Genomic DNA, 23612 nt, shown 5'->3' with positions numbered 1-23612 from the left:
GAGCAGAAAACAAAATAGAATCTGCGGCGCACAACCGGCAATACAAACAGTGCTGATCCAACATCCAACACGGTGGGTTCTAAAATTCCTAGTAGAATCCATCAAAGCTCGTGGCATATGTGATTCCTGCGCCATTGCATGTGTACTGAAAATGAGAGTGCTAAGTAATCAGTTCAGTAATCAGTTTTATGTTTACTCAAAACTAGTCCAGTGTGTTTTGGTAAACGTATTGTGATAACGGTCTTCACTCTCCTGTGATTCTGATTCGTTTTATATCCGCTGTCATCATTGCGGTCATATTGTGCCGACGCAAAGTTACGCTGTATATCGACCACGCGCTGCCCAATTCAGTGCCTGCTAAAACTTACCCATGAGAGATACCGATTACCGTTATATCGTTAAAAAAATTGTTATTACTTACGACGAAGAAAGGAACTAAGGAGCTCAGTCACAATGGCTTACAATTTCCCAGGAATGCCAGCAACACCGATCCCTCCGATGGGTACGACTTAACCTCTAACTTTTACAAAACTAATAACTGAAGAAGTATTCCGAACACTGTATTTAATTTCATGTCCAAACAGGTTTTTATGAAAAGTTGAAATTAACAACGTTAACAAAACGGGACATTGAAAATGAATCTTCTAAGCAACTGCATGTATAATGACTTTATAGGAGTTGAGGTAGTTTAGCTTTCTTTTAACTAAATTTAAAACAATTGCCGAGTAACAATTTTTCCCAAATCGTAATTTATTGACAGTGTGCCTATCTTTAGAGTCTGTGTTACCCTTCTCTATTTGGTAGAAAACGTATCATTGTCCATTAATTAAGAGTATATTTTGTACTATTATGGCCTGCGACATTTTTGATGAATCTAAAGTTAATATAAATATACATTATTACAGTAGCATGCCGAAGTTCAACCTCATTTAAAAGAATAGTTTTATTTAAGCGATGCCTTGAATAATTTCTTCGTTTATGATTGAGTTAATTTTGGCAGCTTATGTTCGCCTGCAGGTACTTGGTATTAATTCGGTGCAGAGAAACTCGATTTACACTATACGAATATATAACGAGATTATCAATGCACAGATACCTCGAATATAAAAACCAATATGGTTCTATATATATTTTTATTTTAAATAGAATAACGTGCAAGAAAAATACAACATATTTCATCATACAACTGCTAATCTTTCAAATATACTTGATATTATTGCTAATTTTATAAAAATTAAACTTTGAGCTCGAATAACTTTTGAACCGGCAGACTAAGTAAAAAATCCTAAGAGACCTTTTTTATAAAGCATTTAACTCTCTACAAAAATATTCACTTCTCAAAATATTAGGTGAATTCGTCACCTAGTTATAAAATTCAAAAGAACAAAATATGTTTTTCACATGTTATTTCCACAAGAAACTTTGACAGGAAAGCAGACTATCTTAGAGTTAATATTAAGAGCTCAAATTTACAGGCAATTTGTTTTTATTTATATGGAAGCGTTTGAGCCCCTGGGAGCATGAAAATTCAGAAACACCCTTGTTAAGAAACACCCTAGTTGTACGAATGGTTTATGAATGGCTCAATACGGTAATGAAATCTATTGCATGTGACTCGAAATTACACAAAATTATTGAAACTAATTTAATCTGAATTTCGAAGCAATGAAGATAATCGGATCACTGTTTGCACATAACTCAATATGCGAAAACATTTAACGAATTGTGATATAATTCAGTATGCCAACAATTGGTTAATGGCATGGCTGACGTAGATCTTTCACGATATGCCATGTATCTTTGAAGGTGATATGTCGATGTTGATGAGTTGTCTTTGAGTTTTTCTACAGGATTCGTAGTAAATTATTATTGAATGTGATTACATTTGAAGCGTGCTTTATGTTATTCTGCTTTTGAGTCAGGCATACTACCAAGAACGACATTTATAATTAATGAATGTGAAATAGAATGGCACGATTCTATGGAGTATTATTTGATGCGTTTCATCGTCTAGGCATCTTCCCATAAAGTGTGTCTCACTGTCGAAATCGAAAATCCCATATTTCAGCAACTTGGTTTATGATGTTTCGCCAGATTCAAATATTCACTTAACTCGTCAGGTTGTTTGTATTACATTATCCAAGGATTTCTCTGTTGCTTCCTCACAGATGTCATTCTATGTCCTGTTTTACGGTCTTAATTATATTTAATGACTTCATTATCTTATCCCACTCATAATGTATGACCTAATACAAATTGTCGAATAAGTACAGAGAGTTTGTAATGGGTCTTTATTATACAATAATTAACTGTCTGCCTGTTTCATTGATTCTTTTTATGACCCTTGGTATCTTCCAAACGATTTCAAAGAATTTGATAAGCATTGCTCTCCGAATTTTCACTGACAAGGGGGAGTACACGCATTTTGGGTAACCGAGTTCGATAAAATTTGAACTGGCGAAACAAGATTGAATTTCATTAGACCCGTATTGTTTTTCAACAAGTTTAAAAAAATCTTTATTCGTGTTTTTATTACTTTCAGGTATATTTTAGGTACATTCTAATATTCATGCACAGTTTTGCAGTTTTTATAACAAGTTATTCGTAGCAAAATTACTATTTCTGAATTCTGTATAAGCGGTAGTACACAACATATGCATCTTGTCTGAATAATAGGAATGGGGCCAATGGGACCTCTGGGCCCGATACCTGGACCACAGGGATTTATGGAGTTAACAGCACAAACGGCAATGGGTCCCGGATTTCCACCCCTTCCACCTGCCATTACAATACCAGGGATGAATGATTCCCCCTTAGAGTTTAGTACGAATAAAAATCAACCTCCAATTACCAGAGAGAGCACCGAAGACAACAATGACAGAAGAAGTGATAAAAGTGATACTAGGAGAGATAGAGACAGAGATAGAGAGCGCGGCGAACGAGAACGGGATAATCGCGAGATTGGAAGAAGGTATGTACATATAAAGGTATAATTCTTATTCAAATTAGAATTAGTCCGGTGATAGGACATTTTATTTCAATACGTAACATGAGATTATGAAATAAAAGGCAATTTTATTTTATAAAAGGAAAAGAGTTTGAAATCAGGAGTACCAAGAAATAATTAAATTAACATCCTTACCAGTCGATCATACACAGCGCAGCCCTACACTGCTCAATTCTACATGGTCCAGTGTTACATTATCCAGTCCTATACGTGGCCTTCTCGGAAAGGAATTTAAAAGTTCGCGGATTCACTCACTCCAATCATTCTGATGACGAATATTTGGGAAACAGCTCCAAGGTCATAGATGAATTCACATCTGTTACGGACGAAGGCCCAAAATATTTTTAATTTTCAACTGCTCGTTGTAGTTAGTATTCCATTATATTCTCCTTTTCACAAATTGTATTCTTTGCCTCGATGGTGCTTCATGGTACGCCATCGTTAACTGAGCAGTACAGTGGATAGAGTAATTTCTTGGTGAAACGGCCACGCGTAGGACTGAACGATGTATTACGAACCATGTAGGACTGAACAGTGTTGGAACAAACGAACGGTGTAGCTTTAATGATGTGTAAGAGACTCGTATAGGTCAAATTGTATGTAAAAAAAATTAGGAAAACTTTATGTGGGATCGAATGTTTATGAATGAAATTCACCCCAATAGGACATTTCTTGATCCAAATTTTTTTTTGTTAGATTGAGAAATGAGCGAAGTGACAACAGGCGTGATCGTGAAAGAGATAGACGAGATGATAGAATTGAGAGAGACAGAAGAGATGACAGGCGAAATGAAGAACGGAACACTTCGAACTCTAACAATAATAACTGCAATACAAGCGGCAGTGATATGCCATCATCTAATACCAGTACCAGTAGTACGTCGCACACGCCAAACATGGGATCTCAGATGGAGCCACCGACAGGAGTGTGGGGTATGGGCGTAGGCTATTCTATGATGGGAATGGGACCTATGGGTCCAATGGGTCCAATGATGCGTGAGATGGCTATAGGACATCATATGGGTCACGGTTATGGGCCAATGGGAATGGGAATGATGCCACACGACGGAGGGATGCTAGGTGCTCAGATGTTAGGCCCTGATCAAATAATGCCAGAAGCTACGGCTCAGATTATGACTGGAGCGCTACCACCTCCACCTGCAAATTCTCAGGGAACGAAAGAGATAATTCATTGCAAAAGTTGTACTCTGTTTCCACCAAACCCGAACGCACCACCACCAACCACGAGAGAAAGACCTCCAGGATGCAGAACTATTTTTGTTGGAGGTATAATCATATTTTTTAAATGTAATCTTGTGTTTACACAGATAAATTTTCATGTAATTCTGTGACCGTAGACTAGAATGAAATCATAATTTTCTTATCTTGAATATAATTAAACCTAGATTCTCTTGCACGAACTTTTCTGAAATTAATGAACTCTTATCTGTGTAGCTGCAGTTCAAGAACCCTAGATGAAGCTAGAAAACAGTCAATTTGCTTCTGAGTAGTTTATCGTTGAATTTCCATTACACTATACATATTCTTGTTTGTTGGAGGAAATGCAACACTGGAACTACGGTATCAAGATTTTTGATCTCAGTATACAAGGTAATAACTATTTAGAGTTATAAATATGGAAATTTAGTATTTACTTCATAGTGCTGTGCAGCGGCTACCGAAGCAAATACTTAAATTCCCATATTTATCACTCCAGATAGTTATCATTTTGTATACTCAGATTAAACATCAGATATTTTATAACACATTAAAAATCATACTTAAAATTGTTTAATTAAAAGAAAAAAACTAAGATTTTCCCAGGACGGGATCAGGCTCAATATTTGTGAAATAGGAAGCAGTTTTTTGAGAGTTATTAAAAATTGAAGGATACAAACTATGTAAAATATCAGAGTATAATATACAAATTGAAAGAAATTTAGTGAATAATGTTTGATATTTTTTGTATCAAATTTTTGAAAAATTCATTGAATAACACACAATTTGAAAAACAAGCATTCAAATTGATGCAATGTTAAAAAGTTATGGGCATTCAAACAACAATATCTAAAATTTTGAAAAATTCATACCTCATGAATAGCTGGATAAAAAAATTCGAAATAAATCATGGAGCTCTTTTTCACAGAGTACAAAAAGATAACAAATTAAGACCAAATCAAAATATCAATTTCGTTGATATGTTGTGTTGGCATCGAATGCCCCATGTACAAGGTTTCCCATTAATCGCGGATAGCACAAATCAGCATATTGAGATTTGTTATGGCTCTTTCCATTTCTGCTACAAATAGGCAACAGCTATCATTTTGGTCCCGTATAATCGATCCTTCTATTAAGCTTTAGTTCATATAGTAATTTATTATAATGATGTTTATTGACAGGTCTTCCAGAGAATATTACTGAAGCCGTTATCCAAGAGATATTTGAGCGATGTGGCGAGATCACGACATTACGACTTTCAAAGAAGAACTTTTGTCACATTCGATTCGTTTTAGAAGCTAGTGTTGATGCAGCTATTTACCTTTCTGGATACAGAGTGAGGCTTGGTTCAAGTGGAGATGCAGCTAACACTGGACGGCTCCATGTAGATTTTGCCCAGGTAAAACTTCGTATGTATTTTATAATGCAATTTGACCAACTATCACATCATGTACAACCATTTCACGGAAATTTTATTATTTGTCCTTATTGGGGTTTGATATTTTATGCTCTGACTTTGTGTAAGTGTTGGGAGTCAGTCTATCACGTAAACTAGCGCTCTAAACTACCCAATGAAAAAAAAATGGCACAATAGAAGCTTGATACCTTGTCACCTGTGGGGAAGTGGCCGAAAGAGATTCTCAGAAATTAGAACATGATGAATACTTCGATCAAACAGATTTGCTTAGTGGTTCAAAGGCAGGACCTGAATAGGAACTGTAAAGACAATCATAGCAAGGAAATATTCCGATGTATCTAACTTTATTAGCTTATTTGTGAATTTCGATTTAGATAGATTTTATTTACTGACTCTTTATCAGCACAATAAGTGATACCAAAAGACTTTTATTTCATTCTTTCTAATGTAGATTTCTTTACGCTACAAAACCAAATTTGTTTCTTTGAATTATCAAAACTTTTTTATGAAAGGCAAATTTACAAGCAACAATTTTTCCATCAACTCAATCGATTTGGTTGACTTGCCGCGTACAAGATAATGCGAACGAAATTCAGTCGACATTGAATACGAACTTTGCGAAAATCGTGTGACCACACATTTTTCAAGACTGAATTAAACAGGTCTATTTTATCTAATTGCAAAAATACTCTCAAGCATAACAGTTTACTTATAATAATCTATGATGTTTCGTACTTGTGGACAGGCAAGGGATGACCAATATGAATGGGAATGCAGACAAAGGCAGTTGCAGCGAGAGCAGCGGCACAGAGAAAGAGTAGAAAAAGAAAGACAACGACCACCCTCAAGTCCACCACCTGTGGTTCACTACACGGATCATGAGGCATCTAACATATGTGAAAAGATCAAACAGGATGACTCCTTCATGAAAGCAGTACAAGTAAGTTATTATTATTACGTATGAATTCAATCAATTATTTCACCTGTCAATAACGAAAAAAAAAATTACATACTTATTAGTGCATAAATTCTCTGACAATGGTGAGATATCATGATTGTATTAATCAAAGATTTGAGGGTAGAACACAGCGAGTAAATATAGGTTACATGAAGGATCATTGTCAGGGTGCCTTTTATTTTCCACTATTCGACAACTTCCGAAACCAAATTCAGCAACAAAAGTGTGCGAAGTTGCAGAGACAAATTTTGCTATTTACTTGAAAAAATGGGACGTACGTGAAATTGATAGATTTAAAGTTTCATTCGATCTCAACTATAAATTACAGCATCCTGCAACTAACATTGAGCGCATATGGTTTTGTAACAAAGTACTGTGCACGCTCTCAATAGAGCCGGTTATGCTATTTTTAAGCTTTTTTCACTTTTCCAAGCGTTTTTCAGTTTTGTAACAGCAAGTTCCTTTTCATCTTCTAGAAAACGTCCCATGTCGTTGTATTGCAAATTGAGAATGGATCCATTTCGAATTCTTCTCTTAAAGACAGACTTCAATTCTTCCCAGTGTACTCGATCACATCTTTTCTGTTTGCATGTAGAGCAATTTCAAGAATGCGATTGCTGTGCAGAGAATTTTTGTTGTTTGTCCAATCATCAACGCATCTGGAAAGATTTTGTTGAGAAGTCTAATATTCGAAGTTCCAAATGTGTTCCATTTTTTAATTTCCGCTTTTGATAAGGTTTTATCCAAAAATTTTAACGCAGTTTCTGTAATGTTGATTGATTTTGAGTGTTTTGAGGAATGAATTTTCGGGTATTTCTTTGACATTTTTATTAAGGAACAAAAAATCTGAAAAAGAGCGCACGTATATCATTTAACGTTCAACACGGTTGATGAAAAAAGTTGAGGACCTTTTTTTCTATCAAGAGTAAACAACTGATACGTCTGACGTTTATGTTAGAATTGCAGGGGATAAAACACGTCAGCTTTATTTGTATAAACTGATTTATTACTCAATATAATTATACCAAAGCTACAAACCTTTGAAATAAGTTGAGTTGATTAAGTTTCAATTGAGAAATCAAATTCTCCAAGTAATACGTTGAAAGTAGAAAAAGAGTGTTCAACTCCCGAACAACACGACTGAGGCACCTTACAGAACTTTTTTATCACCTTACATCAAATTATGCTAACGATAATTTATAATTACTAATAAATTGATGTCATGGCAGGTGGTAGTGACTTGGCTGGAACGCGGTGATTGTGTCAAGCGAAACTCAAATACATTCTACTCAATGATACAATCAACGAATTCACATGTGCGCCGACTGCTTACGGAAAAGGCATCTTATGAGGAAGAACTCCACAAAGCCAAGGAATTGATGAAGGGCCGGATGCAGGGTCTGCTGATTCAATGTAAGTTTGCTATTGATTCTTTTGTAATAGCGTAATTGCGATGCGATTCTGACATGTCAATTTACCTGGTAAGTGTCTGTGGTCATGAAAATAGTATCTCAGATGTTCCTGAGATCATTCCTGAGTTCCTGTTCCACAATATAATGTGATGTATTCACAACAATCGCAGAATCAAATCAAGGCTAATACATAGTTATCATATAGATTCGGCAATTTCGCAATACATTCTTGATTACACCTACCAACTGATGCAAGCTTTTTTCATCTTCAGATCCATGAAAAGTGTCATGTACGTGATTTTTGAAACCGTAAAAATCAGCTGATTGTTACCGTATGTTTTTGAAGTCATTTTAGAGCACCAATTCAAAGAATATCACGACACAGTATCTTGTTTCATCGTATTCTTATGTTACTCCCCTACTGGTTTATTGCAATTTTTATGTAAGAATAGATTCAAAGTCTGATTAGTCTCTTATGAAATGAATAGTCATTCAGTTGACAGTGACTCGAAAGAATATACATGACAGATCCAGAACTTTTTTCAATTTATGTCATTATCGAAAATCACCTACTACCGAATAACTAAACCAAGTCAGTCGAGATCCATTTTTCGTGATCACTTGAAAAAATGCTTTCAAATTTTTTAAAGTACCTTTAACGCTTTTTCTAACTTATATTGAAAATACTTTGAGTACATATTGTACCACAGTATAAAATACATCACGTAAATATTACTGTACAATAGCATAGGATGGGCAAGTTTTCATTAAACTATTCAAAAAAAAAATTTCTCAATGGGAAATGACTGACATGGCATTAAATAGAGTTTCATGGAATTAGGTGTTACGTAATATTAAGAATCTGCTCTCAAATTACTATTTTGATTAGCTTAGTTGTAACTCACTTTAACAGTTGAAGAGCCGAGATCATAAGGTGGGTGAAGAAAATTTTTGATTTTAGTCTACCTCTGCTCGACAAAGGTCAAATGTGGACTTACCGATAAATTCAGTTTTTTAGATAATTATAGACACTATTTGAAAATTGCATGCTTGGCAATGCTAAGATTTAAATGGTGTTGGGAATAACACTTGATGTAAATACAGTTTCAGACGGTAATCTATGCAGTCATAAATGATAACTGCATTGAAATAATGCAAGAACTTATATTACTGAGCAGAGAACTCCGCATCTTTTTCATCTAGAATGTGATGTTAAATTTCAAGATAAAATAAACTGAGGCGAACATTCAAGCACAGGAAAGCTAGTAAAAAATTTCGTAGATTTCAGTCTGAAACTATCATCAGATCTCTATCTCTCGTCAAGGAATACTGGATACTAGAAAGGACGTCAAAAGAGTGTGAACCCACGTATCACTATTAATGAAACTGCCGTCATTTTATTATATTACGCAAGCAATGCAACTGGTGATATCTGACCATTCCAAGGGAACTTAGCGGACATCGTACAGCCAATATCGTAACCTGTTTTTATACTTTAAAGTAAGAAGTATTAGAAATACGGAATCTACTTACAGTCAGTACGAATCATGCATATATGATAAAAATAATCGAAGAATCATTATAAGTACCTTCTTTCAACTTTTGAATTATGAGTAACATCAATTGTATTGTATGTCAAGTTGCATAGATATTAACCCTTCACACATGTGTGTCCATGAATTGTACTGATTGATTGAAAAATTATAGTGAAAATGTGCGAACCGTTACGGTGAAAGACCACAGGATCTTGGCATTTTTCTGTTCCTACGGTAATTTTGGATCTGGATGTAACTTTATTATCGAAGTACGACTAAGTTGATACAGTGCAGTATAACATGTCAGTTTTCGAGTAAAGTAAGGTGTACAATAGAGGATTTGTTGTGTTCTTGTATGCGACACGCAACACCCGCATCATCAACAGTCAGTCAGATTGAACGTGTGTTCACGGCGGCGAGTCACAAGAAGGTTTGGGACCACTTCACCAAGGCTCAAAGGAAGAATATTGAGATGTGGAAGAAACAGTCTTCGGTATGTAAATACACTTACACTCACATACCTAGTGTCCCAAATACTTGATCTCGGTAGTAATAAATTATAGTTGGTTTGGCCTAGGCTTTTTCTGATAAATTTCAAACTGGCAACATCGCTGTCAAGTATTATCAAATTGTACTATAATAAGAAAGTAAAATCTTATCATTAAATATGTATTCGGAATTTTGCAACCGCTTTTTATTTGCAGTTTGAAGTTTCTAATACATTTCACCACCGCATTAAATACGTTGTGCATAGTTTTTTTTTTTTTTTTTTTTTTTTTTTTTTCGAGATACTGCCTAACAGTAAGATTTCTGAAGTTTCAAAACCAGTTAAAAAATATTTTCATCTTTGAAGGAGTATTTGTTAATCTTTATTATACTGCCTTGGTCAAACTCACTTATAATAAATGGACACTAGCTTTGCAAGCTGACAAACTACCCACCAATCGAACTGCAGAATTTTACGTCTCGGAACACCTATAGGAGAAGGCAAGGCAAATGAACCCTGTAAAAAATGTTATACAAAACGAGTTAAGCACACTGAGGAAAAAGAATTGGTGGTTCAATAAAATATTTCATTGGTGCAAATCCTTTTCTATTAGTGCAAACAAAGATTTCATAAGATAGAGTAAAACTTAGTCTGAGCCACAAAACATTTTTTTCGTCTTCCGTGAAAAAATGGTCGTTTTCCTCAAAGAATCTTTCCTCTCAGTGCAAAAATCTTATAACTTTCATTGGAGGCGTGGGGGGGTTCGATTTATCCCACCTTTCCCTACATCGTTCATGGCCTTAAAACGATTTGCATAATGAAAAATCATTGAAAAGTGAGTAAGTACAGGTAAGTGGAACGGGAAAAATACACAGCCTTGTGTTACCCCCAGCCAGACAGTCAGACACGTTTTCCACATGACATTTTTGTCTTTGGTAATTCAATGACAAACAAGAAGGTAAAATTTTTAGCTTAGAGTTGGTCAATCACAGGATATCAGGTGTAGAAGGTAATAGTGTACTATAGCGCTGAGGTCTCGAAACCGTCAGAGAACACATGGATCGCAGACAGATTACAAGCCAAGCATCTTCACGGATTTCCAGAAGGATGAATTCAGCGCTACTCAAAAATTTCATTGCGTGGTATATTTATTTCTGTACTTCAGAAGCAAAGTTAAATAATTGCCAACATCATTGAGGTAAGCATGAGGGGAGTAATCGCTAAAACTTTCTACGATCACCTGCAAGCCAAAAGGACTATATGTGACTAAAACTTTTCCGGAGGCGTTGAAGTATAGACTGATTTGAGAACCAATTGCACTGTGTTATCAATTAATCGAATTTTGGAAACAGACACTGCTTATGCTATGCCATCAAAAATATTATATTACCTCTGAAGTGCAGAAAAGAATTATATCTCTCGTCTTCGCCACCTGATGCAAAGTGTATACTTGGCATCTTCAATTGTCAAACCTTGGAATTACACATTAAGAGTATCTTCGGTGGCTTTCTTCTCTCAGGTGGATATTGTTTTGATTTACAAAACATTTCTCACAATACTTCCCGTACCTTTGAGTTCAATCTTGCGGTCGTATTTTTAACAAAACAATTATCTCACGTAATCTACAAACACTTGAAGCTCGAATTACGTATCAATTATATTTTTTTAAACGACATTTTTGGAGAACTAGGCTACCGATGATTTTACTGATTTATGCCTAGTTTCAGTGTGTGTGCGCATGAAAGAATTCATTGCTCGGTAAGACAAAAAATTATTTTATTTTTTAAGATATGTGAAGACTTTCTCTCTCGTCATTTCACTTTCAAAGAAAAGTACTTGTTAAATTATTCGAAGGTGTTTCCTTCCACGTAGGACTACATGGAAAAAGATCGAGAACAAAATCGAGGAGGGTAAGCTCTGTAACTCGCAGGAAACAGCATGGAATGTCCCATATGCGGCATTCAACATCTACCACACATACCTAGCTTATGTTTTCTACATGTTCCTATTTTCGCTTATAAATTTAAACACCCTCAAGATTTATTTCTTATTTACCATACATAAGTCAAATGTACATTCTGGAACACACAAATTATTTTTTACTCGAGGCTGAAGCTTGCAGCCAAATGTTCTAATGTTCGTTTGAATAAGGTGATGAAGTTCGAAAATGAAAGTTCTGTGAAATACCATGAACCTTCAATCCTTTTATAGAATTATGAGCATAAAACTGAAGTGCATTTTCCTATTCCCAAAAAGTTTACCAGGTTTGGCTGCTAAGTCCGGCTGCTAGCTTCAGCTTCACATGGCTGATTACGGTCTTACATAAAATAACAAATCACGCATTCTTGAGATTAAAATTATTTCACATTGTTTTGATAAAGGTAAAATAAGTAGGTACATTCAAGAATGAGAATTGGCAGTTCCGGAGCTGTGAAGTGAATTCAAACAATTGTTATGAAAGTATATTTATGTTAAATCAACTAAAACGCACATGGCTGAATATGTACATACACTTGTAGTCGTGAGAGATTTTTGATCGACACGTTAAGGTAACTCTATCGTTGGCTCTGAGCAAACGAGACACAGGGGTAAGAAATATTGTGAGTGATAGCTCATAATACAATATAAAATTGATTTATCTATGGAATGGAAAATAAGGTTCTTATGATTTCGATTGTTGAAAAAAATTCGCAAACATATGATTAACGCTAGTGATAAGTTTCATAAGATCAACATCAATAAAACAGAAGATTATAACGGGTCTTTATATATTACACGCGTTAAACGTTTAACGGATGTTAGTGTGGCCTGACTGCCCAGCTGTCATAAGGGCATCTGATTCCAACTTGTTTTCAACCCTGTTCGCTAATTTTTTTGCGGAATAAAAATTAGGTTTACGTTTTTATGCGGTAAACAAAATGTTAGTAATTATATTCCTCGTATAAATAATTCTTCATTCTGTTCATCTGATCGTGGAATATACAAATTTGTCGATTGCAAACCGGACAAACATACGTGACGCATAGGGTCCAATGTTACAATCAACATTTTTAAAGCTGATTTGTTTTTTTAAATTACGGTTTAAATACTCTGATATTTTGTATACGCAACGATAAAAGTGTTACAGGTAATGTACGACAAAAAAAAAATAGTTTTATTTAATCATACCCCTCGTGATAGAGTTACCTTGACGCACTTGATCGTCGCATACCTGCTGGTTCACGCCTTGTGCTTCCTTAAGTTAACGCGAATGATAAATAGGAAACGAGGTAATCCCAGAAACAGAAAATGCTCGATCATACTCCTCCATGGATTCAACCGATGGTAAATTCAGCAGTAGAGTAGAATCTCGCTTATCAGCCCTTCGATTAACTGAGACTCCATGTATCAGTGTTTGTATATCGCTAACATCCATAAAATTGGAAAGTCTATTGCGATTTTTTCCCTTACGAGCTTTAATCGCGACACTTCCGTTTCTGGAGTCGAGGGGAAAATATCGCGATGGCTTGAGTTATGTGCGGTATGTTTTCCGTATTATCCGAGATTTTACTTATCCGAGATACTCTCCCCCCATATTACCACACATAAACGTTGTTCTACTGTGTAGAAATAGTCTTGATCTCGTAGATCAATTGTAGAAAAATTCTTGAATACGTAGGTCGGTATTAACAAAAATTTATGTGATATTTTGTGTCAACGTTTCGGTCCTTTCGTCTCGACTCGTTGTTCTACTGTATATTGGATATCGGGATGTACCAAATGCACTGGAATCCCTGGATAATTTTTGAGCTGGTGTATACATCAAAATGGAATTTGGAGGAAGTGTATGGGGCCAAAGAAATGTACCCTGTAGAAGGGTGGTAAAGGGCTCCCCACCCCACCCTAGTAAGTCACTTCTTAATCTAACCGCCATTTTAGATATGCTTAATAAGTCGAGCTTAAATGGCGGCGAGAGGGGGGACTCTTCATATACAAAAAAAGCATCTCTCTTTCGTTCGCCATCTTGGATTAGGTGCATCAATCAAGTTGAAATTTGGAAAGCATATTCTGTTATAATAGTATATTGTGTAACATGGAGGCAAACTCGGTCTTTTCGGGGGGCGCGTAAATTTGCAATATGAGTCGTAGGTGAGCACGCATATGAGGCGAAAGTGGGTATGCTTGCGAGAGTCACAGCCGAATATTGCAAATACACGAGTCGAAAAGACCGTTGCCTCCTTGTTGCACACGATTCTTTATACAGACAAAACTTTAGAGAGTACGCGGTTTTTTCGAAGCACGAAATTGAGGTTAGGTTCGCGTAATGTCCGATTTGTTCACGACTGCGCATGCGCGGAGTGCAGTAAAGACCACTTTTAACTCCTGGGACTTGAAAGTGGTATTTTCAGTACTCCGCGCATACGCATTCACAGCCTCGACCGTCATAGAAATTTTTATTTCGTGTACGGAAAACACCCATCGAAAAACGCGTAAATCATGCTCACGGTATATAGAAGATCTTTCAATCGGGCCGAGACATGACTTCCCTTAGTATTTAAAATTCTTATGCTATTGTGTGGCGAAAATCATAGCGCATCGTCGAGATCTGCGAAGAGTGAAGGCGGGTAAAGCTCGTAACAATGCTATTCATTAAACAATTAGGAATTCTAAAAAAATTATTGCAAATAGGATAGCACAAGTGCTGAAGCAATCCAAAGGTGTAACATGTAAAGTAGGCGAGCAATAAAAGTTGGACAACACCACGATCTTGTCATTACACAAACATTCCAATATTTTGTATAAGAAGTATAAATACGATTATATGACTAATTACTTATAAAAATAGGTCTTAGGCTACTTTTCAAGCAGAAAATGATTCCTTTTTTTTTTTTAAGTATGCTTCAAAAATACGAGAAATTGATTTTTTGAGTCATCTGTTTTTACCGAATGTAAAATTATGTTCATCAAACTTTTACGGATGAATATTACGATACTCCAATTTGGCCGAGAAGAAAAGTCCAAAAAAGGCTAAAAATTTTTTTTTGCTTTTATAATTTCATTTCATAACCATCGAGTTGCTCGTAAAAAACTTCCTCAAGAAATAAATTTACCGTCCTTCTCAACACTAAGGCGTCATTATCTGAAATGTTGGGTGTACCCTCGCCTCAGGGGGGGGGGGGGGCACCAACTGAAATTACCTCTATGAAATAATGATGTAACATGGTTTCTGGTTTTTTTCTTTAATACTATTTCTTTCATATTATTCAGTCAACTCGTATTATTTTCAATATCAAGGATCACTGATTTTTTCACGTACTTTGGAGAATATTTCGAACAATCTCTGATTTGGATTTCTTGACATCTCGTTTATTAAAAATATCACGATTTCTAAAATGACGAAGAAATATTTGATAAATATTGAGCTTTCGCAAAGTTGGTTTTCGAGAGAAGTAGCACTCCAAAAAAATCTGCAACCTTGTCGCATCATTATTTCATGGAGCTGATTTCAGCCGCGTGGGCCCTCCTTAAATGCAGAGATATTCCATTATACGATAATTACAGGCTTCGCTTTGCACCGAGTTCCAAATATTATTTGTTAATGAATCATAAAATCGTCGAATGACATGCTTGTGAAATAATGAACATCAATTTTAACGACGATTTAAAGTCACTCACCCAGGGAACACGGTGCTGTTGGCTGTCTCTAGTGTTAGTCAAACGGAAAAAATGAATGGCTTCGTACATGGAACATAATCTTGTATTATTGTACAAGTATGGTACTTCGCCGCAATTGTAGGATGTGCATGCCGATGATTATGAATGTAAATTTTAAGTTTTTAAGCCGTCTACGCACACATATGAATTGTAAAAAATTTAATGGCAGGAAATCAAAGCAGTGCAACTAGAAGAGGCATTGATGGAAGGTGAAGGTGAGATGGACGTCTCGGATTCCGAGGATGAACCTCAACGGAAAAAGTCACGCAGTCTATCTGATGCTAATGACGACGTTGAACGGTTGCAAAATTTGAAGGAAGAGAATGATAGTCTGCGATGTCAATTGGAAGCATACAAAAATGAGGTACGTGATGTGTCAAAAGCTTAACAATCATATACGAAAGGAGAAATTATGTTCAAGTCGCTACAATCCTGAACAATGATGAGGGCTAGTGCAGTTTGGTGTTGAAGTTAGTACAGTAGTGCTGGGAGTAATTAGGTTTGCAGGTCATTTTATTGTGCAGAAAATTTATTTGCCATAACCGAAATTCGAGGTCGGATTCACGCTGCACGTGAAATATGACACCTAGATCTACCTATAACGGGTTGTCTCCGATATCACGTTATGCATTATCAGAAAGCGAAATTGAAAATGATCGATATCGGTTTATAACCTGGCGGATTCCGTCCCACTGAAATTGTACTGAGGTTACACTGAGATTTCACTTTAATTATACCCAGATTTCACGGTGTAGTTAAGAATTTTTTACACTGTATTTTCAATGTAATTGCATTGAAATCCTACCAAAATTACACTGGAAAATCACTGAAAAGAAAATTTTTTATATACGCTACATGATAAAAAGTATGGGCTTCGTTTTAATGACTATTTATTGATAATTTAGAATGAAAAAAAAGTGGCGAGACTTGAACCCAGGCTGCCAGTGCCAGCGTGCTCGTCAGGTGATATATGTCAGGAAATTGTCGTAATTTTTTTACAGATTCTCAGAGCAAAATGAATGCATAAATTACTTTTTTTTAAAACTTGAATGGTTCAAAAGTTACAAAGGATTGAATATTCGAAGAAATGGCAAAAAATTGAAATCATGCTCTCCATCGATATCTTCGGATCCTTTTTTTGTACATTACAGCCAAACTCATTTCAAAACTCTTCAATCGTACTTTCATTGTATTTATTACAAATTGATGGAATCAATAATTTTATAAACAATTATATTATTTAAACGTGATTTTCAAGATAACAATCTTTGAAATTTTCTTGGCATAGTATTCTCTCCAGCGCTTAACGATTGATTTATCGCACAGGTTGAGGATCCTCACTTGTTAGTGAAAAACTATCACTCATTTCACCGATTTCAGACATTTTTGCAAGTTCCAACCGACAATAGTCACAGATTTTCATGTCTGTGGACTTTGTTACATTTTTCATCTTCTACTTCTGTAGCATCATCGGAAGTACACGTCTCAAATTTTTCGCGGATTCACTTGAGTGCTTTCCTAAATTGAACGGGTTGAAGCAACGGTCATAACTTATCTGTTTTGGAGCCATAACGATTATTGATGATTTAATTTCGAAGCACTTCGAAAAATATAAAATACTTACGAGTCCTTCGAAGCTACAGGTTTTTTAGAGAATGAATCAAGGAACACGCTCATATTTAGGTAGAATGCTCTTTTATCCGACGACGATTTTTCGCAACGCGAGGAATAGCGAAAAGCGTCGCGACATGAAATTCAACCAAAAACTTTTTGTTCTCGCAACCTGATACGAGATTTTACGCCCTAGATACATAATATACTGTTTGAGAGATAGATGATGGAGTGACGCTCAATCTTGTTCTAATTGATTTTGTTTGGTAATCCCACTCCCGCAAAGTCACTTATTTCAAAATTTTCCTTCATAAAAAATGACGAGTAAAAGATCTAGGTACAAAATAATACGACTTAGGTATTCTTGTTTCAATCATAAATACGACAACAAATGGCAGTGTCGACTGAGAATCAATTTGCGGATGTTTACAAAATGGATTAAAAAATAAGCAAGCAATCCTGGGAGAGAAATAGCCGAAAGAGAATTCCTTAAAGGATAAACCTTAAGTAATTAATTCATCGTAAATATCCGTGATATATTCAGGTGGATCTCCTCAAATCTGAGACTAAAGCAGAACTTGACGCAAAGGACAAGCAAATGAAGATGTTGCAGCAAACCTTGAAAGGAATGCAAGAACAGCTTGTACAATCAAAGAAACAACAGGTTCAAGATGATCAAAAGATCAAGGACTTGACGGGAAAATTAAATGCGACGAAAAAGGAGGATCCTGCAGAAAGTGAAATAATTACTTTGGACAAGGATGATGACATTAATGAAGAGCCAAGGATCCCAAAACCACCGGTACTCCTGCCTGGATGTGTACCTGTTAATCAACGAGATGCTAAATTAATCGGTAAGGACTCGATTCAGTCATATGTCTATTTGAAAATTAAGGGGCGTAGAGGAAATAGGACTTTACTGAACTGTTCGCACATAAATCACACGTATTTTCAGATTTTTATTTATGTTTGCGAGAGAAAAAATCTTGTCTTACAAGCATGTATGATTCGTTGGTTCTTAGTAATCGAGACATTTTGTGGCAATAGTAGGAAAATTCTTTTTATAGAAACAATAGAGATCGCAATGATTTTTCGATAGAAGGTGTATGATTATAAAGAAGTAATTATAAAATATTCTGTAGAATAATAGGTCCCAATTCAAATGAAAAATGGCTGAAAAAAATTCAAAATCTTTTCGAAACTATGTTTTTCGTCAACGGTTCAAACATGCAATAAGGTGAATAAAAATGATTCATATAAAAATTACAGGCTACACAGTGGGTTCCCTATTTTCTTTAAAGTGCCCAATTTTTTTTCTCTATATATAAGCACTCTGAAACTGAAGCTGAAAAAAAAATTATTAGAGAATATTAAAAATATTTAAACTTTAAACCCTTTTCAAACCGGAAGTGAAAATAGGTTAAACACCTTATTGGAACTTCCTAACTCAACCGTGATTAACTTTTTTGACTTGAAAAGTGGGACAAATTGGCATATATTTTCTTCTTAACTTTCCCTTCATTGGTGGGACAAATGGGATTTGCGCAAATATGATAGAATATGTTACAAATTGATGTGTGACATCTCAGCTCTCGGCATATGTCATTTGGTGGGACTAACTTCGTGAACGCGACGAAAATTTGTAACAGGAAGTAGGAAGCAGCGCACGCAATTTAATTTACTTCGGATATGAATTTTTTCGTTATTTATCTACGTTCTCAATTTTACACCCAATATTGCGGAAGATATCGCGAGTCTCTATTTTCAAATCAATAATGCGGTTAGAGAGAGTTGAGGCGAAAATAAAGTCCTATATGTAACACAGGAATAAAACTCGACTTTATTCCCTTGTCGCGTAACGTAATATTTTGTTATTCTGTCGTGAGTTCTTTACTTTACAGTGTGTTATTTTTAACAGACATAATTTCGATTTCGAATAATTACGTTTATCAAATACAATGTGAAAGTGCTAGGTAATGCGGAAACTGCATTATTGAACACAACCCAAAAACATTGACAATTCTTGAAATTAATTAAATCCTGGAAATTGGTGTCACTTGTTATAGAATCGATACTGCTATCTCCTTCTTTTTTTGAAACCCTGTAATTTTTGAGCTTGTGACGTATTCGTTTTTTATTTTTTTTATTTATTCTCATCAAACGTACTATGCGTTGTTGATCTTAGCATGGGTTTACTACTTATGATTTGTGTGCTTTTGTTCCATAAATATGGAAGGACCATATCAGGCGAGAAATATTTTCCCCTCGAATGTTCCCATAAATATTAATTTTCATGGCACCCAATAATGGCAATAGGCAAATTGTACTTTCTTTTACATCAAGGGAATAAGATTTTATGTTACTACAGTTAAGATTTTAATTTTACAGGTTTGATAGCTACTTTTCTACATATTCATCCCTTCGGTGCAAGTGTCGATTATGTATGGTCATATTTACAAAAGATGGAACCAGGACTTAGACCAAACGACGTTGAAATCCTAATGCAACGATTTCCACAAGTCTTCAAACAAGAACTCTCCGGTATTGGTGCAAACATGGAAAGGCGCTGGCAATTTTCTGGTTTTAATGTTCACCGCGGGCACTGAAGTCCATTGTAAATGGTTTTAGATATTATCACGGACAGTAGATAAGTTAATAATATTGACTTAGACGATTGAAGATATGCTAAAGGCGAGCAATTCTATGATCCTAAGTGAACATACCTTCTGATGGGTGAGAATCGATCTAGGATCCGAAGGCATGAAGCTTGGTTTTTTCTAAATTCCGGCCAAATTAAAATCATAATTCAATTAAGCGATTCGATGATAACAGAAAATTGTAATTATCATTGCGGTGAATAGGGCCTACTAGATTATCATAAAGTTTTTCTCATCAGAGTTGAAGTTGTCATTCAATTCAGATCATGTATATTGTGATTACTCTATACAAGGAGCATATTCAAAATGAAAAGATATATGTTAAATCATTTTGAAAATTTTCGTGTGTCAAGATGTTTTAGTACCAACTCTACGGATATACATCTCATGTATATCCTTTTGGTATAAGAATTAACACAATATGACATCATTTACAAGAGGAACATGCAAACAGCGAGTCTCGTAGTCGATTGATTTTCAGGGATTCAAAATCAGGGATCTTCAAAACCTGAAAAAAAAAAAAACTTTTTTTCAAAGTCAGACTGCCAGCAAACTGTAAAAGTTAGTGTATTAATTTAATTCGCATATATATTTGTTAACACCTGTGCCGCTCCGTTTACTTAATTTTCACCTTTAAGTTTGGGATATAAAACTTTATCGAATCATCCTGAAATTCAGGGGCTGATGAAAGAGGTTGATCAATAAATGTGCACTATTGCACGTGAGTAATTAGATCCAAAACTGTTTGTAGCATGCTTAAATTTACATCTTTTTGTTGTGAATTACCTTCCATATCTCACAGCCAACACGTTAACAACCTCAACGAGTTTCGAGCATGCCATCCAAACTCCTAAACCCGTTTAAGCGCTCCTGATGATTCAGCTCTGAGCTATAGTTACCGATATCAGTGGTGGAATACTCAACCTGTTAAAAATGTGTGAAAATGTTAAATGTTCTTCGAAATGCGGTTACGGTTACTGCCAGAATTCTGAACATACTTTCGGCGATTTACACAAAATGATATAAAGCCCGTGGAAAACTCTACATCTTTGCAAAATATTAAATTCCGATACCCTGCCGTTTGATTGAGGGTCATTGGTGCTTTGTATTTCGTAAAGTTTGGCAGCGGAGATGACCAGCGGCAAAATCGGCAAGTACGGCTATACGACCGCGCTTGCATAATATGTTGTGCCAACACCAGGCTGGCGCTTCGCAGTTTAGTCGGAACGTCATTTTGCATTATTTAACTCATGTGGCACGGAATAATTTTAGATTATTGATAACCATGGTATCCAGCAGTTCTGGACATCCTTGAGGTCCTGGAAATGTTCTTGGATTTTGCTTGTTCTTAAAAAGTTCAGGAAATATCTTTGAACTCTTCTTGTGTCCTGGAAATATTATATTTTTAAGGTGCGGTGCGAATGATATATTTATTTGTGTTTACTGAGTAACTGTTTTAAAAAAGTGGATTCTCGTTTCGAATCGCGTTTTTCGTTTTTCCTTACTAACAGGTTGTAGTAGAAATAAAGTATATCGCGTACGTCGCGCCGATTATGTACAGTGCTCTCTGCATTCGTGTACTTTTATTTTTCCTGAATACCCTTGAATGTCCTGGAAATGTCCTTGAATTTGGTACAGATTTTTTACTCGACACCGTGAATTCACGTCGGCGTATGTAACGCGTTGGCCTCGTGCGGAGGGTAAAATGTGAGGAAAATCTAGGAAATAATGTTATCGTCTTACGCGTCTGTGTGCCGTCGTGTTAGTGACAGCAGGATTTTACAGCCTTGTATAAATAGATCTAGTATTAATCAAATTTGCACGCTTTAGTTTTTTAGACAACAGAACGCTGTAGAGAATGATCAAGGGCACATTTATAAGAAACGCAAACAGCTGATTTTTAGTAAATATCATGTTTTCGAGTGTACTGAATCCAAAAGTGACTTATTTCCCTTCATTACGTACAGTATTTTTGAAAAAAATCTGTGCAGTGTTTTGATTGCAGATCTGTGTTATCAATCAGCAAATCTTTTGTTGTAATTCAGAACAGTACGATATTTTCTCTCTCAAACTTAAGGTAAGTTGCTAAAATTGAATAATGATTTAGTTTCATTGCTTGAGGATAGCCCTTTCCAGGGTCAAATCGTTATATTATAAAGTTATTTTACTGCCCTCTACACCCAAACTGGCACTTTACATTTTCTTCGTTTTTTAAACTTTGTCATTTTTTTTTTCAGTTTTTGAATTTATGCTACTCTCTTCCATTTCGAAAAATTATTAGGCACTATACCTACTGAAGTATTAAAAGAAATTCAAGAGTTCAACTTGAATAGTATTTTCACGACCGGAGTACTGCACTAATGAAATAAGCATCATAGTCCGGCGCATTAAAAACACTATAGTAAAATTTTGTAAAAAAAAAAACCCAACAAAGATGTATGCGTCAATCTCACTTTATCGGGAGTTTAGATAATTTGAAGCACCCAACGCTTGTATTGACTGGTTACTGTAATTGATTAACACAAATAAGAGCATGCCGCGATACCGCTGACAGTCTCAGGAAACTGTACGCCCAATTGCTCGTGTGCAAAATCGTATTACCCAGTGAGTAATCATATTCTAATTCTATTGTGGATGCAACTAAATTTCGCCGGGTTTCATATCTGCTTGTCAGATTGACCAACGTAGCGGCAATTGCGACCAGATGCTGGCTATCAAAATTTGCAGGTGCCTCGAGGTTTTGTTACGTTGCAGGATTGAGATAGCCAAAATATGATAGTTCTTCATTCAATTTCACATAATTTCGTAACGATTCCGCGTATCGACAGTTGCAACCGTCAAATTTGCGCCGGACGTGGCGCGAAGTTATTCGACCCTGAGTTGTGCGGTTTGCGAATGCTCAGGAGTTAATCAAGGTTCGATATTATAACTCTGGCTGAGTGAGTTCGGTGGGATGTTCGTCGTTAACCTTGGTTTCCTCCACGAGGATATGCTGCGATGCTCGTGGGTAAACGATAAACTAAACGGTGCCTTATACTTGGAAAAATACGGTGATTATTGAAACAATACCATAGATATAAGCTTAATGGTGCCGTATATTTGGCAGAATAATAATATAATACAATGATACTGACTCTCGGCTCGGAACGCCTTGGATGCCGAGTATACTCCATACGTCTTCCTCAGGACGGCAACTTATGTGCACTAATGTTCGGGAAACTCAATAGGTGCGCTCAGCAATCTTGTCTTAATACGGAAACTGATACTCTCGGGATTAGGACACTCAGTATGTGTGCTGAGTACACTTGTCTCAATACCTCGTACCAAGTTCAAGTTCAAAGGTATTTCTTGATATTCCGTTATTTTTACACGCTCATCACAGTAATTTTGTTTATATGCTACACATTTGATACCTGTCCGTAGACTTTACTCAAATTTTATTTACAATTCAATTTGTCAATTTTTCGTTACATTTCAGAGTGTGATCTTATGATTTTTTTGGATCAGAAAGAGACAGAGCTTGTTAGCCACCAGTTGCTATCTCTTTCGGTTTGTCATATTTTGTCCATACTAAGCGTGGTCCATACTACTCGTATATTTCCATGCCAAAATTTGTA

The 23612-nt window shown here is 35.8% G+C and overlaps 1 protein-coding gene across 1 annotated transcript; it reads left to right on the top strand.

Moving 5' to 3' along the window:
* Positions 1-127: 127 nt before the first annotated feature.
* LOC124406973 (ecto-NOX disulfide-thiol exchanger 2) lies at positions 128-20122 on the top strand. Its single transcript, XM_046882721.1, has 10 exons — positions 128-502; positions 2677-2971; positions 3704-4293; positions 5406-5623; positions 6387-6581; positions 7829-8012; positions 9933-10039; positions 15897-16091; positions 17883-18192; positions 19727-20122. Exons 1-10 carry the CDS (start codon positions 454-456, stop codon positions 19942-19944), a joined length of 2361 nt encoding a protein of 786 aa, XP_046738677.1. The 5' UTR covers positions 128-453; the 3' UTR covers positions 19945-20122.
* The last annotated feature ends 3490 nt before the right edge of the window (positions 20123-23612 follow it).

The sequence above is a fragment of the Diprion similis genome, chromosome 6, assembly GCF_021155765.1.
Source record: "Diprion similis isolate iyDipSimi1 chromosome 6, iyDipSimi1.1, whole genome shotgun sequence".
Lineage (NCBI taxonomy): Eukaryota > Metazoa > Arthropoda > Insecta > Hymenoptera > Diprionidae > Diprion > Diprion similis.
Note: the sequence above shows the minus strand (reverse complement) of the source record. Positions and strands in the feature narration are given on the sequence as shown.